This window comes from Elephas maximus, chromosome 4, assembly GCF_024166365.1.
Source record: "Elephas maximus indicus isolate mEleMax1 chromosome 4, mEleMax1 primary haplotype, whole genome shotgun sequence".
Classification (NCBI taxonomy): domain Eukaryota; kingdom Metazoa; phylum Chordata; class Mammalia; order Proboscidea; family Elephantidae; genus Elephas; species Elephas maximus.
The window spans coordinates 86495270-86519433 of record NC_064822.1 but is presented as its reverse complement, the minus strand read 5'-3'; the positions used below and the strand labels follow the sequence as shown (position 1 = coordinate 86519433).

At 39.5% G+C, this 24164-nt stretch overlaps 1 protein-coding gene across 1 annotated transcript in view; it reads right to left on the bottom strand.

Moving 5' to 3' along the window:
• The window catches only part of MRPS35 (mitochondrial ribosomal protein S35), a 61437-nt gene that overhangs the window by 26300 nt on the left and 10973 nt on the right, over positions 1-24164 (bottom strand). The window contains exon 5 of the mRNA XM_049882714.1: positions 22949-23088. Coding sequence (XP_049738671.1) covers positions 22949-23088 — 140 coding nt within the window. The remainder of the gene's footprint in view (positions 1-22948; positions 23089-24164) is intronic.

Genomic DNA, 24164 nt, shown 5'->3' with positions numbered 1-24164 from the left:
CAGCGTACCAGTCAGGTACGGCACAAGCACAGAGAGCTGCTCCACCTCCCTGAACTAACCCCGGGAGGGGGACCAGCCGGTTCCGTTGGCGGCGTGGGACGCAGCCGGTAGGAGAAGTCCCCGGGAGGCAGTGACTGGTCTTGGAGCAGGAAGAGCAGCGTCCCAGCCAGGAAACCATCCCACCGGGATCTGGACTGAATGCAGGTACGGCATAAACACGGAGAGCTGCTCCACCACCCTGAACTAACCCCGGGAAGGGGCCCAGCCGGGTCGCGCGGGCGGCGTGGGACGCAGCCGATAGGAGAAGTCCCCGGGAGGCAGCAACTGGTATTGGAGCGGGGAGAACAGCGACCCAGCCGGGACACTCGGTCACGGCACAAGCACGGAGAGCTGCTCCACCCATCTGAACTAACCCCGGGAGGAGGCCCAACAGGTTCGCTGAGGCGGCACGGCCACGCGGCTGGAGGGACGAGATGTCCCCGGGAGGCAGCAACTGATTTTGGAGTCGAGAGTGCACCGTCCCAGTAGCAGAGCCTTGACGCTGGGCGTGGGGCTGGAATCGGAGGATCTGACCGTGACTCCCGCGGGCCAGACCCCCCGGGGGCAATCTCCACAAAGCCAGCACACATAGGCGACGCGCCCCGCGGGAATCTCAGATATAATAGTCATTCCAAGCAAGACTAGCAACTCTGGCTATATTCTGAGGTGCTACTCTCCTATCTCTCTGTTCCCTCCCCCACCCTCCCCAGGCGACTTCATTAACATCCGAATAGCATGAGCCAGAGGGAGAACTCTGATAGGGATCTGACTGCATTTTTTTTTTTAGCGGATTTTCTGGAAAAACTAGTTTCCCAGTGATGGCTCGGAGACGACAATCCATATCAAACCACTTAAAGAAGCAGACCATGACAGCTTCTCCAACCCCCCAAACAAAAGAATCAAAATCTTTCCCAAATGAAGATACAATCCTGGAATTATCAGATACAGAATATAAAAAACTAATTTACAGAATGCTTAAAGACATCACAAATGAAATTAGGCTAACTGCAGAAAAAGCGAAAGGAACACACTGATAAAACTGTTGAAGAACTCAAAAAGATTATTCAAGAACATAGTGGAAAAATTAATAAGTTGCAAGAATCCAGAGAGAGACAACATGTAGAACTCAAAAAGATTATTCAAGAACATAGTGGAAAAATTAATAAGTTGCAAGAATCCAGAGAGAGACAACATGTAGAAATCCAAAAGATTAACAATAAAATTACAGAATTAGACAACGCAATAGGAAGTCAGAGGACCAGACTCGAGCAATTAGAATGCAGACTGGGACATCTGGAGGACCAGGGAATCAACACCAACATAGCTGAAAAAAAATCAGATAAAAGAATTAAAAAAAATGAAGAAACCCTAAGAATTATGTGGGACTCTATCAAGAAGGATAACCTGTGGGTGATTGGAGTCCCAGAACAGGGAGGGGAGACAGAAAACACAGAGAAAATAGTTGAAGAACTCCTGACACAAAACTTCCCTGACATCATGAAAGACGAAAGGATATCTATCCAAGATGCTCATCGAACCCCATTTAAGATTGATCCAAAAAGAAAAACACCAAGACATATTGTCATCAAACTCACCAAAACCAAAGATAAACAGAAAATTTTAAAAGCAGCCAGGGAGAAAAGAAAGGTTTCCTTCAAGGGAGAATCAATAAGAATAAGTTCAGACTACTCAGCAGAAACCATGCAGGCAAGAAGGGAATGGGATGACATATACAGAACACTGAAGGAGAAAAACTGCCAGCCAAGGATCATATATCCAGCAAAACTCTCTCTGAAATATGAAGGCGAAATTAAGATATTTACAGACAAACACAAGTTTAGAGAATTTACAAAAACCAAACCAAAGCTACAAGAAATACTAAAGGATATTGTTTGGTCAGAGAACCAATAATATCAGATATCAGCACAACACAAGGTCACAAAACAGAACGTCCAGATATCAACTCAAATAGGGAAATCACAAAAACAAACAAATTAAGATTAATTAAAAAAAAAAAAATACACATAACAGGGAATCATGGAAGTCAATAGGTAAAAGATCACAATAATCAAAAAGAGGAACTAAATACAGGAGGCATTGAACTGCCATATGGAGAGTGATACAAGGAGATATAGAACAATACAAGTTAGGCTTTTACTTAGAAAAATAGGGGTAAATAATAAGGTAACCACAAAAAGGTATAACAACACTATAACTCAAGATAAAAGCCAAGAAAAACGTAACGACTCAACTCACATAAAGTCAAACACTATGAAAATGAGGATCTCACAATTTACTAAGAAAAATGTCTCATCACAAAAAAGTATGTGGAAAAATGAAATTGTCAACAACACACATAAAAAGGCATCAAAATGACAGCACTAAAAACTTATTTATCTATAATTACCCTGAATGTAAATGGACTAAATGCACCAATAAAGAGACAGAGAGTCACAGACTGGATAAAGAAACACGATCCATCTACATGCTGCCTACAAGAGACACACCTTAGACTTAGAGACACAAACAAAAACTCAAAGGATGGAAAAAAGTATATCAAGCAAACAATAAGCAAAAAAGTAGTAGCAATATTAATTTCTGACAAAATAGACTTTAGACTTAAATCCACCACAAAGGATAAAGAAGGACACTATATAATGATAAAAGGGACAATTGATCAGGAAGACATAACCATATTAAATATATATGCACCCAATGACAGGGCTGCAAGATACATAAATCAAATTTTAACAGAATTGAAAAGTGAGATAGATACCTCCACAATTATAGTAGGAGACTTCAACACACCACTTTCGGAGAAGGACAGGACATCCAGTAAGAAGCTCAATAGAGACACAGATGATCTAATTACAACAATCAACCAACTTGACCTCATTGACTTATACAGAACTCTCCACCCAACTGCTGCAAAATATACTTTTTTTTCTAGCGCACATGGAACATTCTCTAGAATAGACCACATATTAGGTCATAAAACAAACCTTTGCAGAGTCCAAAACATCGAAATATTACAAAGCATCTTCTCAGACCACAAGGCAATAAAACTAGAGATCGATAACAGAAAAACTAGGGAAAAGAAATCAAATACTTGGAAAATGAACAATACCCTCCTGAAAAAAGACTGGGTTATAGAAGACATCAAGGAGGGAATAAGGAAATTCATAGAAAGCAACGAGAATGAAAATACTTCCTATCAAAACCTCTGGGACACAGCAAAAGCAGTGCTCAGAGGCCAATTTATATCGATAAATGCACACATACAAAAAGAAGAAAGAGCCAAAATCAGAGAACTGTCTCTACAACTTGAACAAATAGAAACTGAGCAACAAAAGAATCCATCAGGCTCCAGAAGAAAACAAATAATAAAAATTAGAGCTGAACTAAATGAATTAGAGAACAGAAAAACAATTGAAAGAATTAACAAAGCCAAAAGCTGGTTCTTTGAAAAAATTTACAAAATTGATAAACCATTGGCTAGACTGACTAAAGAAATACAGGAAAGGAAACAAATAACCCGAATAAGAAACGAGAAGGACCACATCACAACAGAGCCAAATGAAATTAAAAGAATCATTTCAGATTACTAAGTAAAATTGTACTCTAACAAATTTGAAAACCTAGAAGAAATGGATGATATCCTAGAAAAACACTACCTACCTAAACTAACACATTCAGAAGTAGAACAACTAAATAGACCCATAACAAAAAAAGAGATTGAAATGGTAATCAAAAAACTCCCAACAAAAAAAAGCCCTGGCCTCGACGGCTTCACTGCAGAGTTCTACCAAACTTTCAGAGAAGAGTTAACATCACTACTTCTGAAGGTATTCCAAAGCATAGAAAATGACGGAATACTACCCAACTCATTCTATGAAGCCACCATCTCCCTGATACCAAAACCAGGTAAAGACATTACAAGAAAAGAAAATTATAGACCTATATCCCTCATGAACATTGATGCAAAAATCCTCAACAAAGTTCTAGCCAATAGAATCCAAGAACACATCAAAAAAACAATTCACCCTGATCAAGTGGGATTTATACCAGCTATGCAAGGCTGGTTTAATATCAGAAAAACCATTAATGTAATGCATCACATAAATAAAACAAAAGACAAAAACCACATGATCTTATCAATTGATGCAGAAAAGGCATTTGACAAAGTCCAGCACCCATTTATGATAAAAACTCTTACCAAAATAGGAATTGAAGGAAAATTCCTCAACATAATAAAGGGCATCTATGCAAAGCCAACAGCCAATATCACTCTAAATGGAGAGAACCTGAAAGCACTTCCCTTGAGAACGGGAACCAGACAAGGATGCCCTTTATCACTGCTCTTGTTCAACATCATGCTAGAAGTCCTAGCCAGGGCAATTAGGCTAGACAAAGAAATAAAAGGTATCCGGATTGGCAAGGAAGAAGTAAAGTTATCACTATTTGCAGATGACATGATTATATACACAGAAAACCCTAAGGAATCCTCCAGAAAACTACTGAAACTAATAGAAGAGTTTGGAAGAGTCTCAGGTTATAAAATAAACATACAAAAATCACTTGGATTCCTCTACATCAACAAAAAGAACACCGAAGAGGAAATAACCAAATCAATACCATTCACAGTAGCTCCCAAGAAGATAAGATACTTAGGAATAAATCTTACCAAGGATGTAAAAGACCTATACAAAGAAAACTACAAAGCTCTACTACAAGAAATTCAAAAGGACATACTTAAGTGGAAATACATACCCTGCTCATGGATAGGAAGACTTAACATAGTAAAAATGTCTATTCTACCAAAAGCCATCTATACATACAATGCACTTCCGATCCAAATTCCAATGTCATATTTTAAGGGGATAGAGAAACAAATCACCAATTTCATATGGGAGAGAAAGAAGCCCCGGATAAGCAAAGCACTACTGAAAAAGAAGAAGAAAGTGGGAGGCCTCACTTTACCTGACTTCAGAACCTATTATACAGCCACAGTAGTCAAAACAGCCTGGTACTGGTACAACAACAGGCACATAGACCAATGGAACAGAATTGAGAACCCAGACATAGATCCATCCACGTATGAGCAGCTAATATTTGACAAAGGACCACTGTCAATTAATTGGGGAAAAGATAGCCTTTTTAACAAATGGTGCTGGCATAACTGGATATCCATTTGCAAAAAAATGAAACAGGACCCATACCTCACACCATGCACAAAAACTAACTCCAAGTGGATCAAAGACCTAAACATAAAGACTAAAACAATAAAGATCATGGAAGAAAAAATTGGGACAACCCTAGGAGCCCTAATAGAAGGCATAAACAGAATACAAAACATTACCAAAAATGATGAAGAGAAACCAGATAACTGGGAGCTCCTAAAAATCAAACACCTATGCTCATCTAAAGACTTCTCCAAAAGAGTAAAAAGACCACCTACAGACTGGGAAAGAATTTTCAGCTATGACATCTCAGACCAGCGCCTGATCTCTAAAATCTACATGATTCTGTCAAAACTCAACCACAAAAAGACTAACAACCCAATCAAGAAGTGGGCAAAGGATATGAACACACATTTCACTAAAGAAGATATTCAGGCAGCCAACAGATACATGAGAAAATGCTCTCGATCATTAGCCATTAGAGAAATGCAAATTAAAACTATGATGAGATTTCATCTCACACCAGCAAGGCTGGCATTAATCCAAAAAACACAAAATAATAAATGTTGGAGAGGCTGCGGAGAGATTGGAACTCTCATACACTGCTGGTGGGAATGTAAAATGGTACAACCACTTTGGAAATCTATCTGGCGTTATCTTAAACAGTTAGAAATAGAACTACCATACAACCCAGAAATCCCACTCCTGGGAACATACCCTAGAGATACAAGAGCCTTCATACAAACAGATATATGCACACCCATGTTTATTGCAGCTCTGTTTACAATAGCAAAAAGTTGGAAGCAACCAAGGTGTCCATCAACGGATGAATGGGTAAATAAATTGTGGTATATTCACACAATGGAATACTACGCATCGATAAAGAACAGTGACGAATCTCTGAAACATTTCATAACATGGAGGAACCTGGAAGGCATTATGCTGAGCGAAATGAGTCAGAGGCAAAAGGACAAATATTGTATAAGACCACTATTATAAAATCTTGAGAAATAGTAAACCTGAGAAGAACACATACTTTTGTGGTTACGAGGAGGGGAGGGAGGGAGGGTGGGAGAGGGTTTTTTATTGATTAATCAGTAGATAAGAACTGCTTTAGGTGAAGGGAAAGACAACACAAAATACATGGAAGGTCTGCTCAATTGGACTGGACCAAAAGCAAAGAAGTTTCCAGGATAAAATGAATGCTTCAAAGTTCAGCGGAGCAAGCGTGGGGGTCTGGGGAACATGGTTTGCGGGGACTTCTAAGTCAATTGGCAAAATAATTCTATTATGAAATCATTCTGCATCCCACTTTGAAATGTGGCGTCTGGGGTCTTAAATGCTAACAAGCAGCCATCTAAGATGCAGCAATTGGTCTCAACCCACCTGGAGCACAGGAAAATGAAGAATACCAAGGCCACACGACAACTAAGAGCCCAAGAGACAGAAAGGGCCACATGAACCAGAGACCTACATCATCCTGAGACCAGAAGAACTAGTTGGTGCCCGGACACAATCGATGACTGCCCTGACAGGGAGCACAGCAGAGGACCCCTGAGGGAGCAGAAGATCAGTGGGATACAGACCCCAAATTCTCATAAAAAGACCAAACTTAATGGTCTGACTGAGACTAGAGGAATCCCAGCGGCCATGCTCCCCAGACCTTCTGTTGGCACAGGACAGGAACCATCCCCAAAGACAACTCATCAGACATGAAAGGGACTGGTCAGCGGGAGGAAGAGAGACGCTGATGAAGAGTGAGCTAATTATATCAGGTGGACACTTGAGATTGTGTTGGCAACTCTTGTCTGGAGGGGGGATGGGAGGATAGAGAGAGAGGGAAGCAGGCAAAATTGTCAAGAAAGGAGAGACTGAAAAGGCTGACTCAGGGGGGGAGAGGAAGTGGGAGTAGGGAGTGAGATGTATGTAAACTTATATGTGACAGACTGATTGGATTTCTAAACGTTCACTTCAAGCTTAATAAAAGTTATAAAAAAAAAAAAAAAAAAGAAACCCACAGGCACCAGAAGAAAACAAATAATAAAAATTAGAGCAGAATTAAATGAAATCGAAAACAGAAAAACAATGGAAAGAATTAGTAAGGCAAGAAATTGGTTCTTGAAAAAATTAACAAAATTGATAAACCACTGGCCAAACTGACAACACAAAAACAGGAGAGGAAGCAAATAACCTGAATAAGAAATGAGATGGGCGATATTATAACAGACCCAACTGAAATTAAAGAATCGTATCAGATTACTATGAAAAACCGCACTCTAACAAATTTGAAAACCAGGAAGAATTGGATTAATTCCCAGAAACACACTGCCTACCTAAACTAACACAAACAGAGGTAGAACAACTAAATAGACCCTTAACAAAAGAAGAGATTGAAAAGGTAATCAGAGGCGGGGCCAAGATGGCGGACTAGGTGGACGCTACCACGGATTCCTCTTGCAACAAAGACTCGGAAAAACAAGTGAATCGATCACATACATAACAATCTACGAACTCTGAACAACAAACACAGACTTAGAGACGGAAAACGAACAAATACGAGCAGACAGCGACCGTTTTCAGAACTAGGAGCCAGTGTACCAGGCAGGTGACCTTCGGAGCCCGATCTGGGGCAGAGCCCAGGGGGGCAGACGGCACAGACAAGGGGCCCAGCCCTACCCCCCTGAACCCATCCCAGGAGGGAGTCTGGCTGGTTGGCGCGGGTGGCATAGCGGCACAGCCGGTGGGAAAAGCACCCGGGAGGCAGTGACTAAACTTGGAGCAGGGAGAGTAGCGTCCCAGCCGGGGAGCCGTCCTGCCGGGAGTTTGGCAGGAAGCGGGCGTGGCGCGAGCGGGGGATCAACTATATTTCCCTAAAGCGACCCCGGGGCGGGGCCCACACGTTCGTGCGGGGGACGCCCACCCAGTGCGCGCGTGCGGGGCGGTGCACCGGAGGGAGAAGTTCCCGGGAGGAAGTGACAGGTCTTGGAGCTGGGAAAGCAGCGTCGCAGCCGGGGAGCCGTCCCGCTGGGATTCGGGCGCACGCGGGCGAGGCGTGAGCGCGGGGTCCTATTATATTCCCCTGAATAGACCCCGGGGGTGGGCCCACCCGTTCGTGCGGGAGACGCCCACCCAGTTCGTGCAAGTGGTGCGGCGCACCGGAGGGAGAAGTCCCTGGGACGAAGTGACTGGTCTCGGAGCAGGGAGAGTAGCATCCCAGCCGGGGAGCCGTCCCGCCGGGGTTTTGGCGGACGGGGGCGGAGCGTGAACGCGGGGATCAGCCCTATATTCTGTGGTGCTACACTCCTAGCTCTCTGATCCCTCCCCCACCCTCCCCAGGTGGCTCCATTAACATCCAAATACCCTGAGCCAGAAGGAGAATTCAGATAGGGATCTGACTGCATTTTTTTATAGCTGATTACCTGGAAAATCTAGTTTCCCAATGCTGGCTCGGAAACAGCAGTCCATATCAAACCACATAAAGAAACAGACCATGACAGTTTCTCCAACACCCCAAACAAAAGAATCAAAATCTTTCCCAAATGAAGATACAATCCTGGAATTATCAGATACAGAATATAAAAAACTAATTTACAGAATGCTTAAAGATATCACAAATGAAATTAGGCTAACTGCAGAAAAAGCCAAGGAACACACTGATAAAACTGTTGAAGAACTCAAAAAGATTATTCAAGAACATAGTGGAAAAATTAGTAAGTTGCAAGAATCCAGAGAGACAGCATGTAGAAATCCAAAAGATTAACAATAAAATTACAGAATTAGACAACGCAATAGGAAGTCAGAGGAGCAGACTCGAGCAGTTAGAATGTAGACTGGGACTTCTGGAGGACCAGGGAATCAACACCAACATAGCTGAAAAAAAATCAGATAAAAGAATTAAAAAAAATGAAGAAACCCTAAGAATCATGTGGGACTCTATCAAGAAGGATAACTTGCGAGTGACTGGAGTCCCAGAACAGGGAGGGGGGGACAGAAAACACAGAGAAAATAGTTGAAGAACTCCTGACACAAAACTTCCCTGACATCATGAAAGACGAAAGGATATCTATCCAAGATGCTCGTCGAACCCCATTTAAGATTGATCCAAAAAGAAAAACACCAAGACATATTATCATCAAACTCACCAAAACCAAAGACAAACAGAAAATTTTAAAAGCAGCCAGGGAGAAAAGAAAGGTTTCCTTCAAGGGAGAATCAATAAGTTCAGACTACTCAGCAGAAACCATGCAGGCAAGAAGGGAATGGGACGACATATACAGAGCACTGAAGGAGAAAAACTGCCAGCCAAGGATCATATATCCAGCAAAACTCTCTCTGAAATATGAAGGAGAAATTAAGATATTTACAGATAAACACAAGTTTAGAGAATTTGCAAAAACTAAACCAAGACTGCAAGAAATGCTAAAGGAGATTGTTTGGCCTGATGACCAATAATATCAGGTACCAGCACAATACAAGGTCACAAAACAGAACGTCCTGATATCAACGCAACTCAAATAGGGAAAGCACAAAAACAAACAAATTAAGATTGATTCTAAAAAATAAATAAATAAACAAAATAATACACATAACAGGAAGTCATGGAAATCAATAGATAAAAGATGACAATAATCAAAAACAGGGACTAAATATAGGAGGCATTGAACTGCCAGATGGAGAGTGATACAAGGCGATATAGAACAATACAAGTTAGGTTTTTACTTAGAAAAATAGGGGTAAATAAAAAGGTAACCACAAAAAGGAATATCAATTCCACAACTCAAGAAAAACGTAGACTCAACAAACATAAAGTTAAACATTATGAAAATGAGGATCTCAGAAGCTACTAAGAAAAACGCCTCAGCACAAAAAAGTATGCAGAAAAATGAAATTGTCAACAACACACATAAAAAGGCATCAAAATGACAGCACTAAAAACTTATTTATCTATAATTACCCTGAATGTAAATGGACTAAATGCACCAATAAAGAGACAGAGAGTCTTGGACTAGATAAAGAAACACGAGCCATCTATATGCTGCCTACAAGAGACACACCTTAGACTTAGAGACACAAACAAACTAAAACTCAAAGGATGGAAAAAATATATCAAGCAAATAATAAGCAAAAAAGAAGAGGAGTAGCAATATTAATTTCTGACAAAATAGACTTTAGACTTAAATCCGCCACAAAGGATAACGAAGGATACTATATAATGATAAAAGGGACAATTGATCAGGAAGACATAACCATATTAAATATTTACGCACCCAATGACAGGGCTGCAAGATACGTAAATCAAATTTTAACAGAACTGAAAACTGAGATAGACACCTCCACAACTATAGTGGGAGACTTCAACACACCACTTTCGAAGAAAGACAGGACATCCAGTAAGAAGCTCAATAGAGACACAGAAGACCTACTTACAACAATCAACCAACTTGACCTCATAGACTTATACAGAACTTTCCACCCAACTGCTGCAAAATATACTTCTTTTTCTAGTGCACATGGAACATTCTCTAGAATAGACCACATATTAGGTCATAAAACAAACCTTTGCAGAGTCCAAAACATCGAAATATTACAAAGCATCTTCTCAGACCACAAGGCAATAAAACTAGAGATCGATAACAGAAAAACTAGGGAAAAGAAATCAAATACTTGGAAAATGAACAATACCCTCCTGAAAAAAGACTGGGTTATAGAAGACATCAAGGAGGGAATAAGGAAATTCATAGAAAGCAACGAGAATGAAAATACTTCCTATCAAAACCTCTGGGACACAGCAAAAGCAGTGCTCAGAGGCCAATTTATATCGATAAATGCACACATACAAAAAGAAGAAAGAGCCAAAATCAGAGAACTGTCTCTACAACTTGAACAAATAGAAACTGAGCAACAAAAGAATCCATCAGGCTCCAGAAGAAAACAAATAATAAAAATTAGAGCTGAACTAAATGAATTAGAGAACAGAAAAACAATTGAAAGAATTAACAAAGCCAAAAGCTGGTTCTTTGAAAAAATTTACAAAATTGATAAACCATTGTCTAGACTGACTAAAGAAATACAGGAAAGGAAACAAATAACCCGAATAAGAAACGAGAAGGACCACATCACAACAGAGCCAAATGAAATTAAAAGAATCATTTCAGATTACTAAGTAAAATTGTACTCTAACAAATTTGAAAACCTAGAAGAAATGGATAAATTCTTGGAAAAATACTACCTACCTAAACTAACACATTCAGAAGTAGAACAACTAAATAGACCCATAACAAAAAAAGAGATTGAAACGGTAATCAAAAAACTTCCAACAAAAAAAAGTCCTGGCCCAGACGGCTTCACTGCAGAGTTCTACCAAACCTTCAGAGAAGACTTAACACCATTACTACTGAAGGTATTTCAAAGCATAGAAGAAGATGGAATACTACCCAACTCATCCTATGAAGCCACCATCTCCCTGATACCAAAACCAGGTAAAGACATTACAAAAAAAGAAAATTATAGACCTATATCCCTTATGAACATAGATGCAAAAATCCTCAACAAAATTCTAGCCAATACAATCCAACAATACATCAAAAAAATAATTCACCCTGATCAAGTGGGATTTATACCAGGTATGCAAGGCTGGTTTAATATCAGAAAAACCATTAATGTAATCCATCACATAAATAAAACAAAAGATAAAAACCACATGATCTTATCAATAGATGCAGAAAAGGCATTTGACAAAGTTCAACACCCATTTATGATAAAAACTCTTACCAAAATCGGAATTGAAGGAAAATTCCTCAACATAATAAAGGGCATCTATGCAAAGCCAACAGCCAATATCACTCTAAATGGAGAGAACCTGAAAGCACTTCCCTTGAGAACGGGAACCAGACAAGGATGCCCTTTATCACCACTCTTATTCAACATTGTACCTGAAGTCCTAGCCAGGGCAATTAGGCTAGACAAAGAAATAAAGGGCATCCAGATTGGCAAGGAGGAACTAAAGCTATCACTATTTGCAGATGACATGATCGTATACATGGAAAACCCTAAGGAATCCTCCAGAAAACTACTGAAACTAATAGAAGAGTTTGGAAGAGTCTCAGGTTATAAAATAAACATACAAAAATCACTTGGATTCCTCTACATCAACAAAAAGAACACCGAAGAGGAAATAACCAAATCAATACCATTCACAGTAGCCCCCAATAAAATACTTAGGAATAAATCTTACCAAGGATGCAAAAGACCTATACAAAGAAAACTATAAAACTCTGCTACAAGAAATTCAAAAGGACATACTTAAGTGGAAATACATACCCTGCTCATGGATAGGAAGACTTAACATAGTAAAAATGTCTATTCTACCAAAAGCCATCTATACATATAACACACTTCCGATCCAAATACCAATGTCATATTTTAAGGGGATAGAGAAACAAATCACTAATTTCATATGGAAGGGAAAGAACCCCCAGATAAGCAAAGCACTACTGAAAAAGAAGAAGAAAGTGGGAGGCCTCACTCTACCTGATTTCAGAACCTATTATACAGCTACAATAGTCAAAACAGCCTGGTACTGGTACAACAACAGGCACATAGACCAATGGAACAGAATTGAGAACCCAGACATAGATCCATCCACGTATGAGCAGCTGATATTTGACAAAGGACCACTGTCAGTCAATTGGGGAAATGATAGTCTTTTTAACAAATGGTGCTGGCATAACTGGATATCCATTTGCAAAAGAATGAAACAGGACCCATACCTCACACCATGCACAAAAACTAACTCCAAGTGGATCAAAGACCTAAACATAAAGACTAAAACGATAAAGATCATGGAAGAAAAAATAGGGACAACCCTAGGAGCCCTAATACAGGGCATAAACAGAATACAAAACATTACCAAAAATGATGAAGAGAAACCTGATAACTGGGAGCTCCTAAAAATCAAACACCTATGCTCATCTAAAGACTTCACCAAAAGAGTAAAAAGACCACCTACAGACTGGGAAAGAATATTCAGCTATGACATCTCAGACCAGCGCCTGATCTCTAAAATCTACATGATTCTGTCAAAACTCAACCACAAAAAGACTAACAACCCAATCAAGAAGTGGGCAAAGGATATGAACACACATTTCACTAAAGAAGATATTCAGGCAGCCAACAGATACATGAGAAAATGCTCTCGATCACTAGCCATTAGAGAAATGCAAATTAAAACTACGATGAGATTCCATCTCACACCAACTAGACTGGCATTAATCCAAAAAACACAAAATAATAAATGTTGGAGAGGCTGCGGAGAGATTGGAACTCTCACACACTGCTGGTGGGATTGTAAAATGGTACAACCACTTTGGAAATCTATCTGGCGTTATCTTAAACAGTTAGAAATAGAACTACCATACAACCCAGAAATCCCACTCCTCGGAATATACCCTAGAGATACAAGAGCCTTCACACAAACAGATATATGCACACCCATGTTTATTGCAGCTCTGTTTACAATAGCAAAAAGCTAGAAGCAACCAAGATGTCTGTCAACGGATGAATGGGTAAATAAATTGTGGTATATTCACACAATGGAATACTACGCATCGATAAAGAACAGTGACGAATCTCTGAAACATTTCATAACATGGAGAAATCTGGAAGGCATTATGCTGAGCGAAATGAGTCAGAGGCAAAAGGACAAATATTGTATAAGACCACTATTATAAGATCTTGAGAAATAGAAAAAACGGAGAAGAACACATAGTTTTGTGGTTACAAAGGGAGGAGGGAGGGAGGGAGGGAGAGGGCTTTTTATTGATCAATCAGTAGATAAGAACTGCTTTGGGTGAAGGGAAAGACAACACTCAATACAAGGAAGGTCAGCCTAATTGGACTGGACTAAAAGCAAAGAGGTTTCCAGGATAAAATGAAAGCTTCAAAGGTCAGCGGAGCAGGGGCTGGGGTTGGGGGAACACGGTTTGAGGGGACTTCTAAGTCAATGGGCAAAATAATTCTATTATGAAAACATTCTGCATCCCACTTTGAATTGTGGCACCTGGGGTCCTAAATGCCAACAAGCGGCCATCTAAGATACATCAATTGGTCTCAACCCACCTGGAGCAAAGGCAAAGGAAGAACACCAAGGTCACACGACAACTAAGAACCCAAGAGACAGAAAGGGCCACATGAACCAGAGACCTACATCATCCTGAGACCAGAAGAACTAGTTGGTGCCCAGCCACAATCGATGTCTGCCCTGTCAGGGAGCACAACAGACAACTCCTGAGGGAGCAGGAGACCAATGGGATACAGACCCCAAATTCTCATAAAAAGACCATACCTAATGGTATGACTGCAACTAGAGGAATCCCAGAGACAATGCTCCCCAGAACTTCTGATGCCACAGGACAGGAACCATCCCCGAAGACAAATCATCAGGCATGAAAAGGACTGGTCAGTGCGGGGGAGAGAGATGCTGATGAAGAGTGAGCTAATTAAATCAGGTGGACACTGGAGAGTATGTTGACAACTCTTGACTGGAGGGGGGATGGGAAGATAGAGAGAGAGGGAAGATGGCAAAATTGGCACGAAACGAGAGACTGAAAGGGCTGACTCAATAGGGGGAGAGCAAGTGGGAGAAGGGAGTAAGATGTATGTAAACCTACATGTGACAGACTGATTGGAATGGTAAATGTTCACCTGAATAAAAATTAATTAAAAAAAAAAAAAAAAGTAATCAAAAAACTCCCAACAAAAAAAGCCTTGGCCCGGATGGCTTCACTGCAGAGTCCTACCAAACTTTCAAAGAGTTAACAACACTACTACAAAAAGTATTTCAAATCACAGAAAAGGATGGAATACCCCAAACTCATTCTATGAAGCCAGCATACCCCTGATACCAAAACCAGGTAAAGATGCCACAAAGAAAGAAAATTACAAACCTATATCCCTCATAAGCACAGATGGAAAAATCCTCAACAAAATTCTAGCCAACAGAATTCAACAACATATCAAAAGATAATTCACCATGACAAAGTAGGATTCATACCAGGTATGCAGGGATGGTTTAACATTAGAAAAACAATTAATGTAATCCAACACATAAATAAAACAAAAGACAAGAATCACATGAATTTATCAATTGATGCAGAAAAGGCATTTGACAAAGTTCAACACCCATTCACGATAAAAAAAAAACTCTCAGCAAAATAGGAACAGAAGGAAAATTCCTCAACGTAATAAAGGGCATTTATACAAAGCCGATAGTGAACGTCATCCTAAATGGAGAGAGTCTGAAAGTTTTCCCCTTGAGATCAGTAACCAGATAAGGATGCCCTTTATCACCACTCTTATAACAAAGCCGATAGTGAACGTCATCCTAAATGGAGAGAGTCTGAAAGTTTTCCCCTTGAGATCAGTAACCAGATAAGGATGCCCTTTATCACCACTCTTATAACAACATTGTGCTGGAGGTCCTAGCCAGGTCAATTGGGCTAGATAAAGAAATAAAGGGCATCCAGATTGGGAAGCAAGAAGTAAAATTATCTCTATTTGCAGATGACAAGATTTTATACATGGAAAACCCTAAAGAATCCTCAAGAAAACTACTGAAACTAATAAGAGTTCAGCAGAGTATTGGGATACAAGATAAACACACAAAAATCAGTTGGATTCCTCTACTCCAACAAAAAGAACACTGAGGAGGAAATCACCAAATCAATGCCATTTACAGTAGCCCCCAAGAAGATAAAACACTTAGGAATAAATCTTACCAGAGATGTAAAAGACCTATACAAAGAAAACTATAGGACACTAACTATTGCAAGGAACCAGAACAGACCTACATAAGTGGAAAAATCTTGCTCATGGATAGGAAGACTTAACACTGTAAAAATGTCTATTCTACCAGAACTCAAATTCACATAAAAAGACCAGACTTAATGGTCTGACTGAGACTAGAGGAACCCCAGAAAACATGGCCCCTGGACTCTCTGTTAACCCGGAACTAAAACCATTCCCAAAGCTAACTCTTCAGAGAAAGATCAGACTGGAGTATAAAACATAATACTCGTGAAGAGAGTGTTGCTTCTTAGTTCAAGTATATACACAAGACTAAATGGGCAGCTCCTGTCCAGAGGCAGAGTGAGAAGGCAGAAAGGGGCAGAAGCTGGCTGAATAGACATGGGAAACCTGGGGCGGAAAGAGGGGATGTGCTGTCACATTACAGGGATTGCAACTAGAGTCACAATATGTGTATAAATTTTTGTAGGAGAAATTAACAACCTGTAAACTTTCACCTAAAGCATAATAAAAAAAAATACCATTTAAATAGCCCCAAGACCATGGCTTCAGGGGACAGTAGATCAATTGGCATAATAAAATCTATTAAGAAAACATTCTGCATCCCACTTTGGTAAGTGCCGTCTGGGGTCTTAAATGCTGGCGAGCGGCCGTCTAAGATGCATCAATTGGTCTCAACCCACCTGGAGCAAAGGAGAATGAAGGACACCAAAGACACAAGGTAATGATGAGCCCAAGAGACAAAAAGGGCCACATAAACCAGAGACTACATCAGTCTGTGACCGGAAGAACTAGATGGTGCTTGGCTACAACCAATGACTGCCCTGACAGGGAACACAACGGAGAATTCCTGTTGGAGCAGGAGAGCAGTGGGATGCAGACCTCAAGTTCTCATAAAAAGACCAGACTTAATGGTCTGACTGAGACTAGAAAGACCTCGTAGGTCATGGTCCCCAGATCTTCCGTTAGCCCAAGACAGGAACCATTCCCAAAGCCAACTCTTCAGACAGGGATTGGACTGGACTATTAGACAGAAAATGATATTGGTGAGGAGTGAGCTTCTTGGCTCAAGTAGACACATGAGACTATGTGGGTGGCTCCTGTTGGGAAGGGAGGTAAGAAGGCACAGGGGGACAGAAGCTGGCCGAATGGACGCGCGGAATACAGGGTAGAGAGGAAGGTGTGCTGTCTCACTGGGGGAGAGCAACTAGGAGTACATAGCAAGGTGTATATAATTTTTTGTATGAGAGACTGACTTGATTTGTAAACTTTCACTTAAAGCACAATTAAAAAAAAAAAAAGTGAAAAATAAATAGGCCCCAAAATGATAAAATACTAACGGATAAACCTAACCAGGGACATAAAAGACAACTATAAAACACAAGAGACTAAAAAACCTACACAAATGGAAGGATATTCACGCTCGTGGATTGGAAGACTTAATATTATGAAAATGCCAATTCTACTCAAAGCAATGCAATCCAATTCCATCCCAAACTCCAACAACATTCTTTACTGAAATGGAAAAACTAATCACCGACTTTATACAGAAAGGAAAGAGGCCCCAAATAGTCAAAGCAATATTGAGGAAGAACAAAGTAGGAGGTCTCACACTTCCCAACCTCAAAATATACTATATAGCTACAGTAATCAAAATGGCCTTATACTGGTTCAATGACAAACATAATCGAACACCTTGTGGGACTGGTTTTCTGGGTTTGAAGGCTTAGGACCATAGTTTCGTGGGACAATTTGGTCAACTGGCATAATACAATTCATAAAGTTTATGTTCTACATCCTAGTTTGGTGAGTAGTGTATGGGATCTTAAAAGCTTGCGAGAGGTCATATAAGATACCACTATTGGTCTCCACTCAGTCAGAGCAAAAGAGAAAGAAAGCAAAGACTCAAAGAAAAACTAGTCCACAGGACTAACAGTCCACCTGAACCATGGCCTTACCTATCCTGAGACCAGAAGACCTAGATGGTGCCTGGCTATCACTACTAACTATTCTGATCAGGGCTAAAATAGATGGATCCTGACAGAATGGTGGAAAACGCAGAACGGAACCCAAGTTCTTAAAAAGTCGAGGCTTACTGGAACGGTTGAGACTTAGAGGATTCCCTGAGACTAACACCTTGAGATACTCTTTAAACCAAAACTATCCCAAGACCACCTTTTAACTAAATAACAGATTGGTTCATAAAATAAAATATCATCTGTGAGTACCACACTACTTTAAAAAATCATCTATATGAGACCAAATGGTTAACCACTACTGTAAAGCAAAGATTACAAGGTAAGGAAGCAAGGAAACTAGATTACTGGAAATGGAACAAGGATGGAAATAATGACAATGCTGACACATTAAGAAAAAGGTAGCCGATGCCACTGATCAATTTGTGTAGAAATTGTTGAACAGGAATCTAATTTGCTGTGTAAACTTTTACTGAAAACACAATATTATTTAAAAAAAGAAACATATGATATCACCTTTCTTTGAATTAAAAAACTTCAATATCTCCAAATAATTTTTTTTATAATACTTGGTCACCTCTGCAACATTACTTTAATCACGTCAGACTGGACATGCTTTAGTTCTACTGTTTAACCTATTTTCATCCTTGAACCATATGCAAGCATCCAGAACACCACACTGAGCTTCAACAGTCAGCAGGTAGAGTGAAAGAGTCTAGAGGGGCAGACATGAGTCAGGTAGAAGGGATACAAGGGAATGATGAAGGTATCGCATGGTGACATGAGACACAGAAAGGAAGCAAGAGAGAACGGCTGCATGACACAATAAGTGGTGCACAGTGGAGTACTTCAAATAAAGTGATGAGTTTTTTTTTTTTTAATGTGAAATAAAAATAAGCAAATCTTAGAACTAGTAAGGACTTTACCTATCATCTACTCTATCATAGAAGACTCAGGCCCAGAAAATATAAGTTCAGAGATTTTTAATACACAGCAAGGAGCTCAGCAACTGTTGGTTATTATTGTTATTATTACTATGAAAAAAAAAATTTATTAAGTTCTTAAAAATGTACTAGGTACTGCTCTGTAAGCATTTTACATCAATCTGTGGAGTGACATCAGTATGGTGGAATTTTAAGTTCTTTTTCCTTTTGCTTAACCGGATTTTCTAACGTTTATATAATAAACATATTGCTTCTTGTGGTTTTAAGATAGTTTGACCTCTCTAAAAACATAAATATATTACTATGATATTTAAACTGTTCTACAGAATAAAAAAGCCTGGAAAGCTTCATTTTTTATTTCATAAAAATGACACAACTGATAGCTAAGCCTGGCAGAGAAAGAAAATTACACATCAATCTCGGCTATATCACCAGAAAAATCTTTAGCAATAAGAAAATTGTGTGTCTATTTGTTACCAAATCATTTAAAAATGGTTGTATAGACTTTCAACAAATACTTGGAATGCTGTGAATTAAGATTCAGGCTACATGGAGCCCAAAATAAAATTCTGAAGATCCTAGAACACACCTCAAAGAGGTGGGCAGTCACACTCCAGGGCAGATGAATCAAAAGTTTATCAGTCACTAGGAGGCTGGCTATTATCAGAATAACAGAAAACAGTGTTAGAGAGGATGTGGAGCAATCAGAGCCTTTATCCACTGCTGGTGGGATTGTAAAATAGTGCAGCCGCTCTGGAAAAGTTTGTCAGTTCCTCAAAAAATTAAATACAGATTTACCCAGCAATTCCGCTTTTACGTATATACTCAAAAAACTTGAAAACAGGGGCTCAAACAGATTCTTGTTCATCAATGCTCACTGTAACAATATTCACAATATGCAAAAGGTGGAAACAAACCAAGTATCCATCAACAGATAAATGGATAAATAAAATGTGGTATATATCTCCCGCTGCCGTCAAGTCAATGACAACCCCACAGGGTTTCCAAGGCTGTAAATCTCTACGGAAGCAGACTGCCACATCTTTCTCCCATGGGGCAGCCAGTGGGTTCGAACTGCTGACCTTTTGGTTAGGAACCAGGCACTTTAAGTGATACAGATATACAATGGTGTATTATTCAACCATAAATAGAAATAAAGTTCTGATACATGTTACGATATGGATGCACCTTTGAAACATTATGCTGAGTGAAAAAAATCAGACACAAAAGGACAAATATTATATGCTCTTACTTATATGAGAATAGGCCAATACATATAGACCAAAGTTCATCAGTGATTACCAGGGGCAGGTGGGGGGGAGAAAGGGAGAGATATTGTGATGAAAACATTCAGAAACGGATAGTGGTAATGGTTGCACAACATGGTGAATGTAATTAGTATCACTGAATTATACACATAAAAATGGTTCAAATGGCAAATGTTGTTTTATATGTTTCGCCACAATGAAAAAAAAAAAGTTAGGGCTCCTTGAAGAAATGGCTGGTTCTAGGACCGGTGCAGGGAATATACAAAATGAGCCCGGAGTACCTCGGAGTGCCAGAAATTAAGGAAGTGCTCAGAAAACAAAAGTATGGGGGTATGTCAAAGAGACAGAGGAGCCAGTAGGAAGAGCTCCCGAATGGCCAGGGCTGGAATAATTTGAGCAACAAAATAAATATTGTGTATTGCATTATTACCCAAAGTATAAATATCCATGAGTTCATACTCACATCAATCAATGTTTGAATAAACTTTTTAAGTGAGGGAGAATAGACAAATCTCTCATACAGAAGAATTCCAAATAATTTATGTAAATAATCCCCTTAAGGAGGTGAAGCTTAACTCCCCACCCCTTAAGTATGGGCTTTGGAAGGCAAATTCTTTCTATAAAGTACAGTACAGAAAGGAAAGGAAGTCTTGGATGGCACAAACCAAATGGTTCAGTGCTCAACTACTAGCTGGAAGATGGGCAGTTGGAACATATCTAGATGCACCTCAAAAGACAGGCCTGGGAATTTGCTTCTATAAGGACACAACCCTGAAAACTCTGTGGAGCAGTTTTACTCTGCACACATAGGGTCATGAATTTGCATGTGAATTATATCTCAATACAGCTATTACTAAAAAAAAACTTAAGTATACAAAAAACTAACACACCATCAGAATGGGCAAATGATAAAAAAACAAGCATTTTGCAAAGGAAGAAGTTCTCAACCTCGCTTGTATTCGAAGACACACAAATTTTACATATGAAACACAATTTTCTTTAACCTATCAATTTGGTGGGTAATAATTATCTAGGGTTAGTGAGGGTACAGGAAACAGGTTTTCTCACAATCTGCAGGTATCGTATTTTTTATATTTCCTACTGAAAGCTTCACAATATCTATCAAAAAACTTCAAAAGACCCCTGGACACCCTACTAACTGAGAACTGAAGCCACTCCTGAAGTCCACCTTTCAGCCAAAGATTAGAAAGGCCTATAAAACAAACAGTAACACGTGTAAGAAATGTGCTTCTTAGTTCTACCCAGTACATGAGACCAAATGGGCAACACCTGCCCAAAAGCAACGCCGAGAAGGCAGGAAGTGACAGAAAAACTGTATGAATGGACACAAGGAACCTGGGGTATAAGAGGAAGAGGCAGAGTGCTGACACATTGCGCGGATTGCAACCCATGTCAAAAACAATTTGTATATAAATTTTTGAATGAGAAGCTAATCCGTGCCATAAGATTTCACCTAAAGCAAAATAAAACTAAAAAAAAAAACTTCAAAAGATCTTCACCCTTTGACGCAACAGTTCCCCTTTTAGGAAGTTATCTTAACATAATTATGCATATACACAAATACTAATCTCTAAGGATATTCACTACAACATTTTTCTAATAAAGAAAGCTTAAAAAGCCTAAATGTCCCATAATATGGATAACTGAAATACATTATGGTAGATCTATGTTATGAATTATCTGTACCTCCCAGTTCAGTCTCAGAAAAGGATTATGCCTAAATTGATCAGCATTGTACTCTGTTATGGACTGAATTGTATCCCTCCAAAATATGTGTTGGAATACTAACCTCTATTCCTATGAATATAACCCCATTTGGGAAGTTTTCTTTGTTATGTTTATTAGGCAATATCAGTGTAGTGTGTCTTAACTCCAATCACTTTTGAAATATAAAAAGAGCAGATTAGGCACAGAAGCAAGCAAGCACAGATGGGGGAAGACAGATCACCTGCCACATGAAGATCACCAAGGAACTGAGGAAAAGCAGCTGAAAAGAGACAAGGGCCTTGCCCCACAGCTGAGAGAGTGAGAAAGTCTTCTCCTAGAGCCAGTGCCCTGAATTCAGACTTTTAGCCTTCTCAGCTGTGAGAAGAAACCCTGGTCGCATAGTGGTTAAGAGCCACTGCTGCTAACCAAAAGGTCGGCAGTTCGAATCCACCATGCACCCCTGGGAAACTCTATGAGGCAGTTCTACTCTGTCCTATAGGGTCACTGTGAGTTGGAATCAACTTGATGGACTATTGAGAAGATAAATTCGTTTGTTAAACCCACCCACTTGTGGTATTTCTGTTACAGTGGCACTAAGAAACTAAGATACACCCGCAGCATCAAACATTGTCCTAGCACGTAACAGATCTTCATTTGTATGTTACCACGTGTAGCCATTAAAAATAATGTTAAAGATTGTTTATAATATTAGAAAATGTTTAATTCATATTGTTAAGGGAAAAAGAGCAGATTACTAAACAAATACAGTATTATCCCATTAGTATCTACAAAGGCTGGCTATATATACTACAGTGAGCTCCTGTAGTTAATAATGGTTATTTTTCAGTGGTAAAATAATAAGCAATTTTATTTTGTACTTTAAAACATTTTCATATTTTTTTAATTTTCTGTAATAGATATATATTAGTCTTCTAATTAAACACACAAAATGCTATTTTAAAATAATGTATTACAATGATTCTTTTTTTTTTTTTTTAAACATCTCTTACCCTTAAGGTTACTACTCGCGCTTTAGGGTTTCGAACAGATGGTCCTGCTGACACATAATCCGCTGTGTCAATTTCAATCGGAAAATGCTTCTCACATTTCTCATCACTGTCTAGTGCAGCTGGCCACTCCGTGCAAAAATCTAAGAAATAAAAAAAAAGTATCTCAATTATAGTTTTGCAAGCAAATTCTTATTGTAATATATGCTACCAGACAAAACCAAATTACTAAGGGAGATCATTCTCAGGTTACATGAAGTGAAAGTACAGGTTCTCTTCTGCACTTCACATACAAATCTCCATCCCTCACCTCTTGTCTTAGAGGTATTCTAATTACGGAACTTAAGGAAATGATTTGGATATTTCAGGTTTGATGGGGAATGGTGAATTGAGTTAAAAGGGAGTTGTGACTTGATGGGAGCTTATTATAATTTTGCATGTATCTGCTATGGTATAATTCAATTACTCTTCCTCAACTAAAAGCAAAGAGTTAATAGTGTCTAGTGTTTTTAAAAACGCAACAGATAATATTCATTCACTTCCAAATGAAGGTTACTAAAAATCAACTGAAGGGAATTGAAAGGAAGATTTGAAAAAGCTCTAATAGGGAACTGAGGTATGGTCAACAATCCTCCAGAAATTGAGGTGAATAAAGCCCCAACTAAAGCAGGTTCAAAAATGGAGGCCATCCTTAAATGGCTTCTTAAAGTAACTCACGCCTTTTCTATGCGGCTTCTGTGCCAACTGGGCTAAACAGAAAGAACAGCACTGTCCTCATATTCAGGCAAGACAGCTAGTCTAGAGAGGAGGTGGGACTGGGTCTGACACATGGGCTACAGTGGGAACATGGCTCTCTACCTCAACACAGCACAGGGCTATAAACTCAAGCCCAATTCAGAATAAAACTTAAAGAAAAAGAGGTCGCTCCCTGCCTCTTGCAAGTTATCAATATTGATGTACTCCATAAGCAGTAGGCTGGTTCCCTCTTGCCCTATTCCTACCAAGTCAGCATAGTAAAGAGTTCTCAGGTTGGGATGAAAACTTCTGGCACTATCAGTTTCCTCTCAGTAGAAATCTCATTCCTTAAACAGCCTCACTCCAAGAATAGATAAAAGTAACTGGCTGCTTAGGTCAAACACATTAGGTCTCATGGATTCAAGCTTCCTTCACAAAAGCATGACTGCAGGTGTGTCTGGTCATAATCACAGGCAGATGTGGG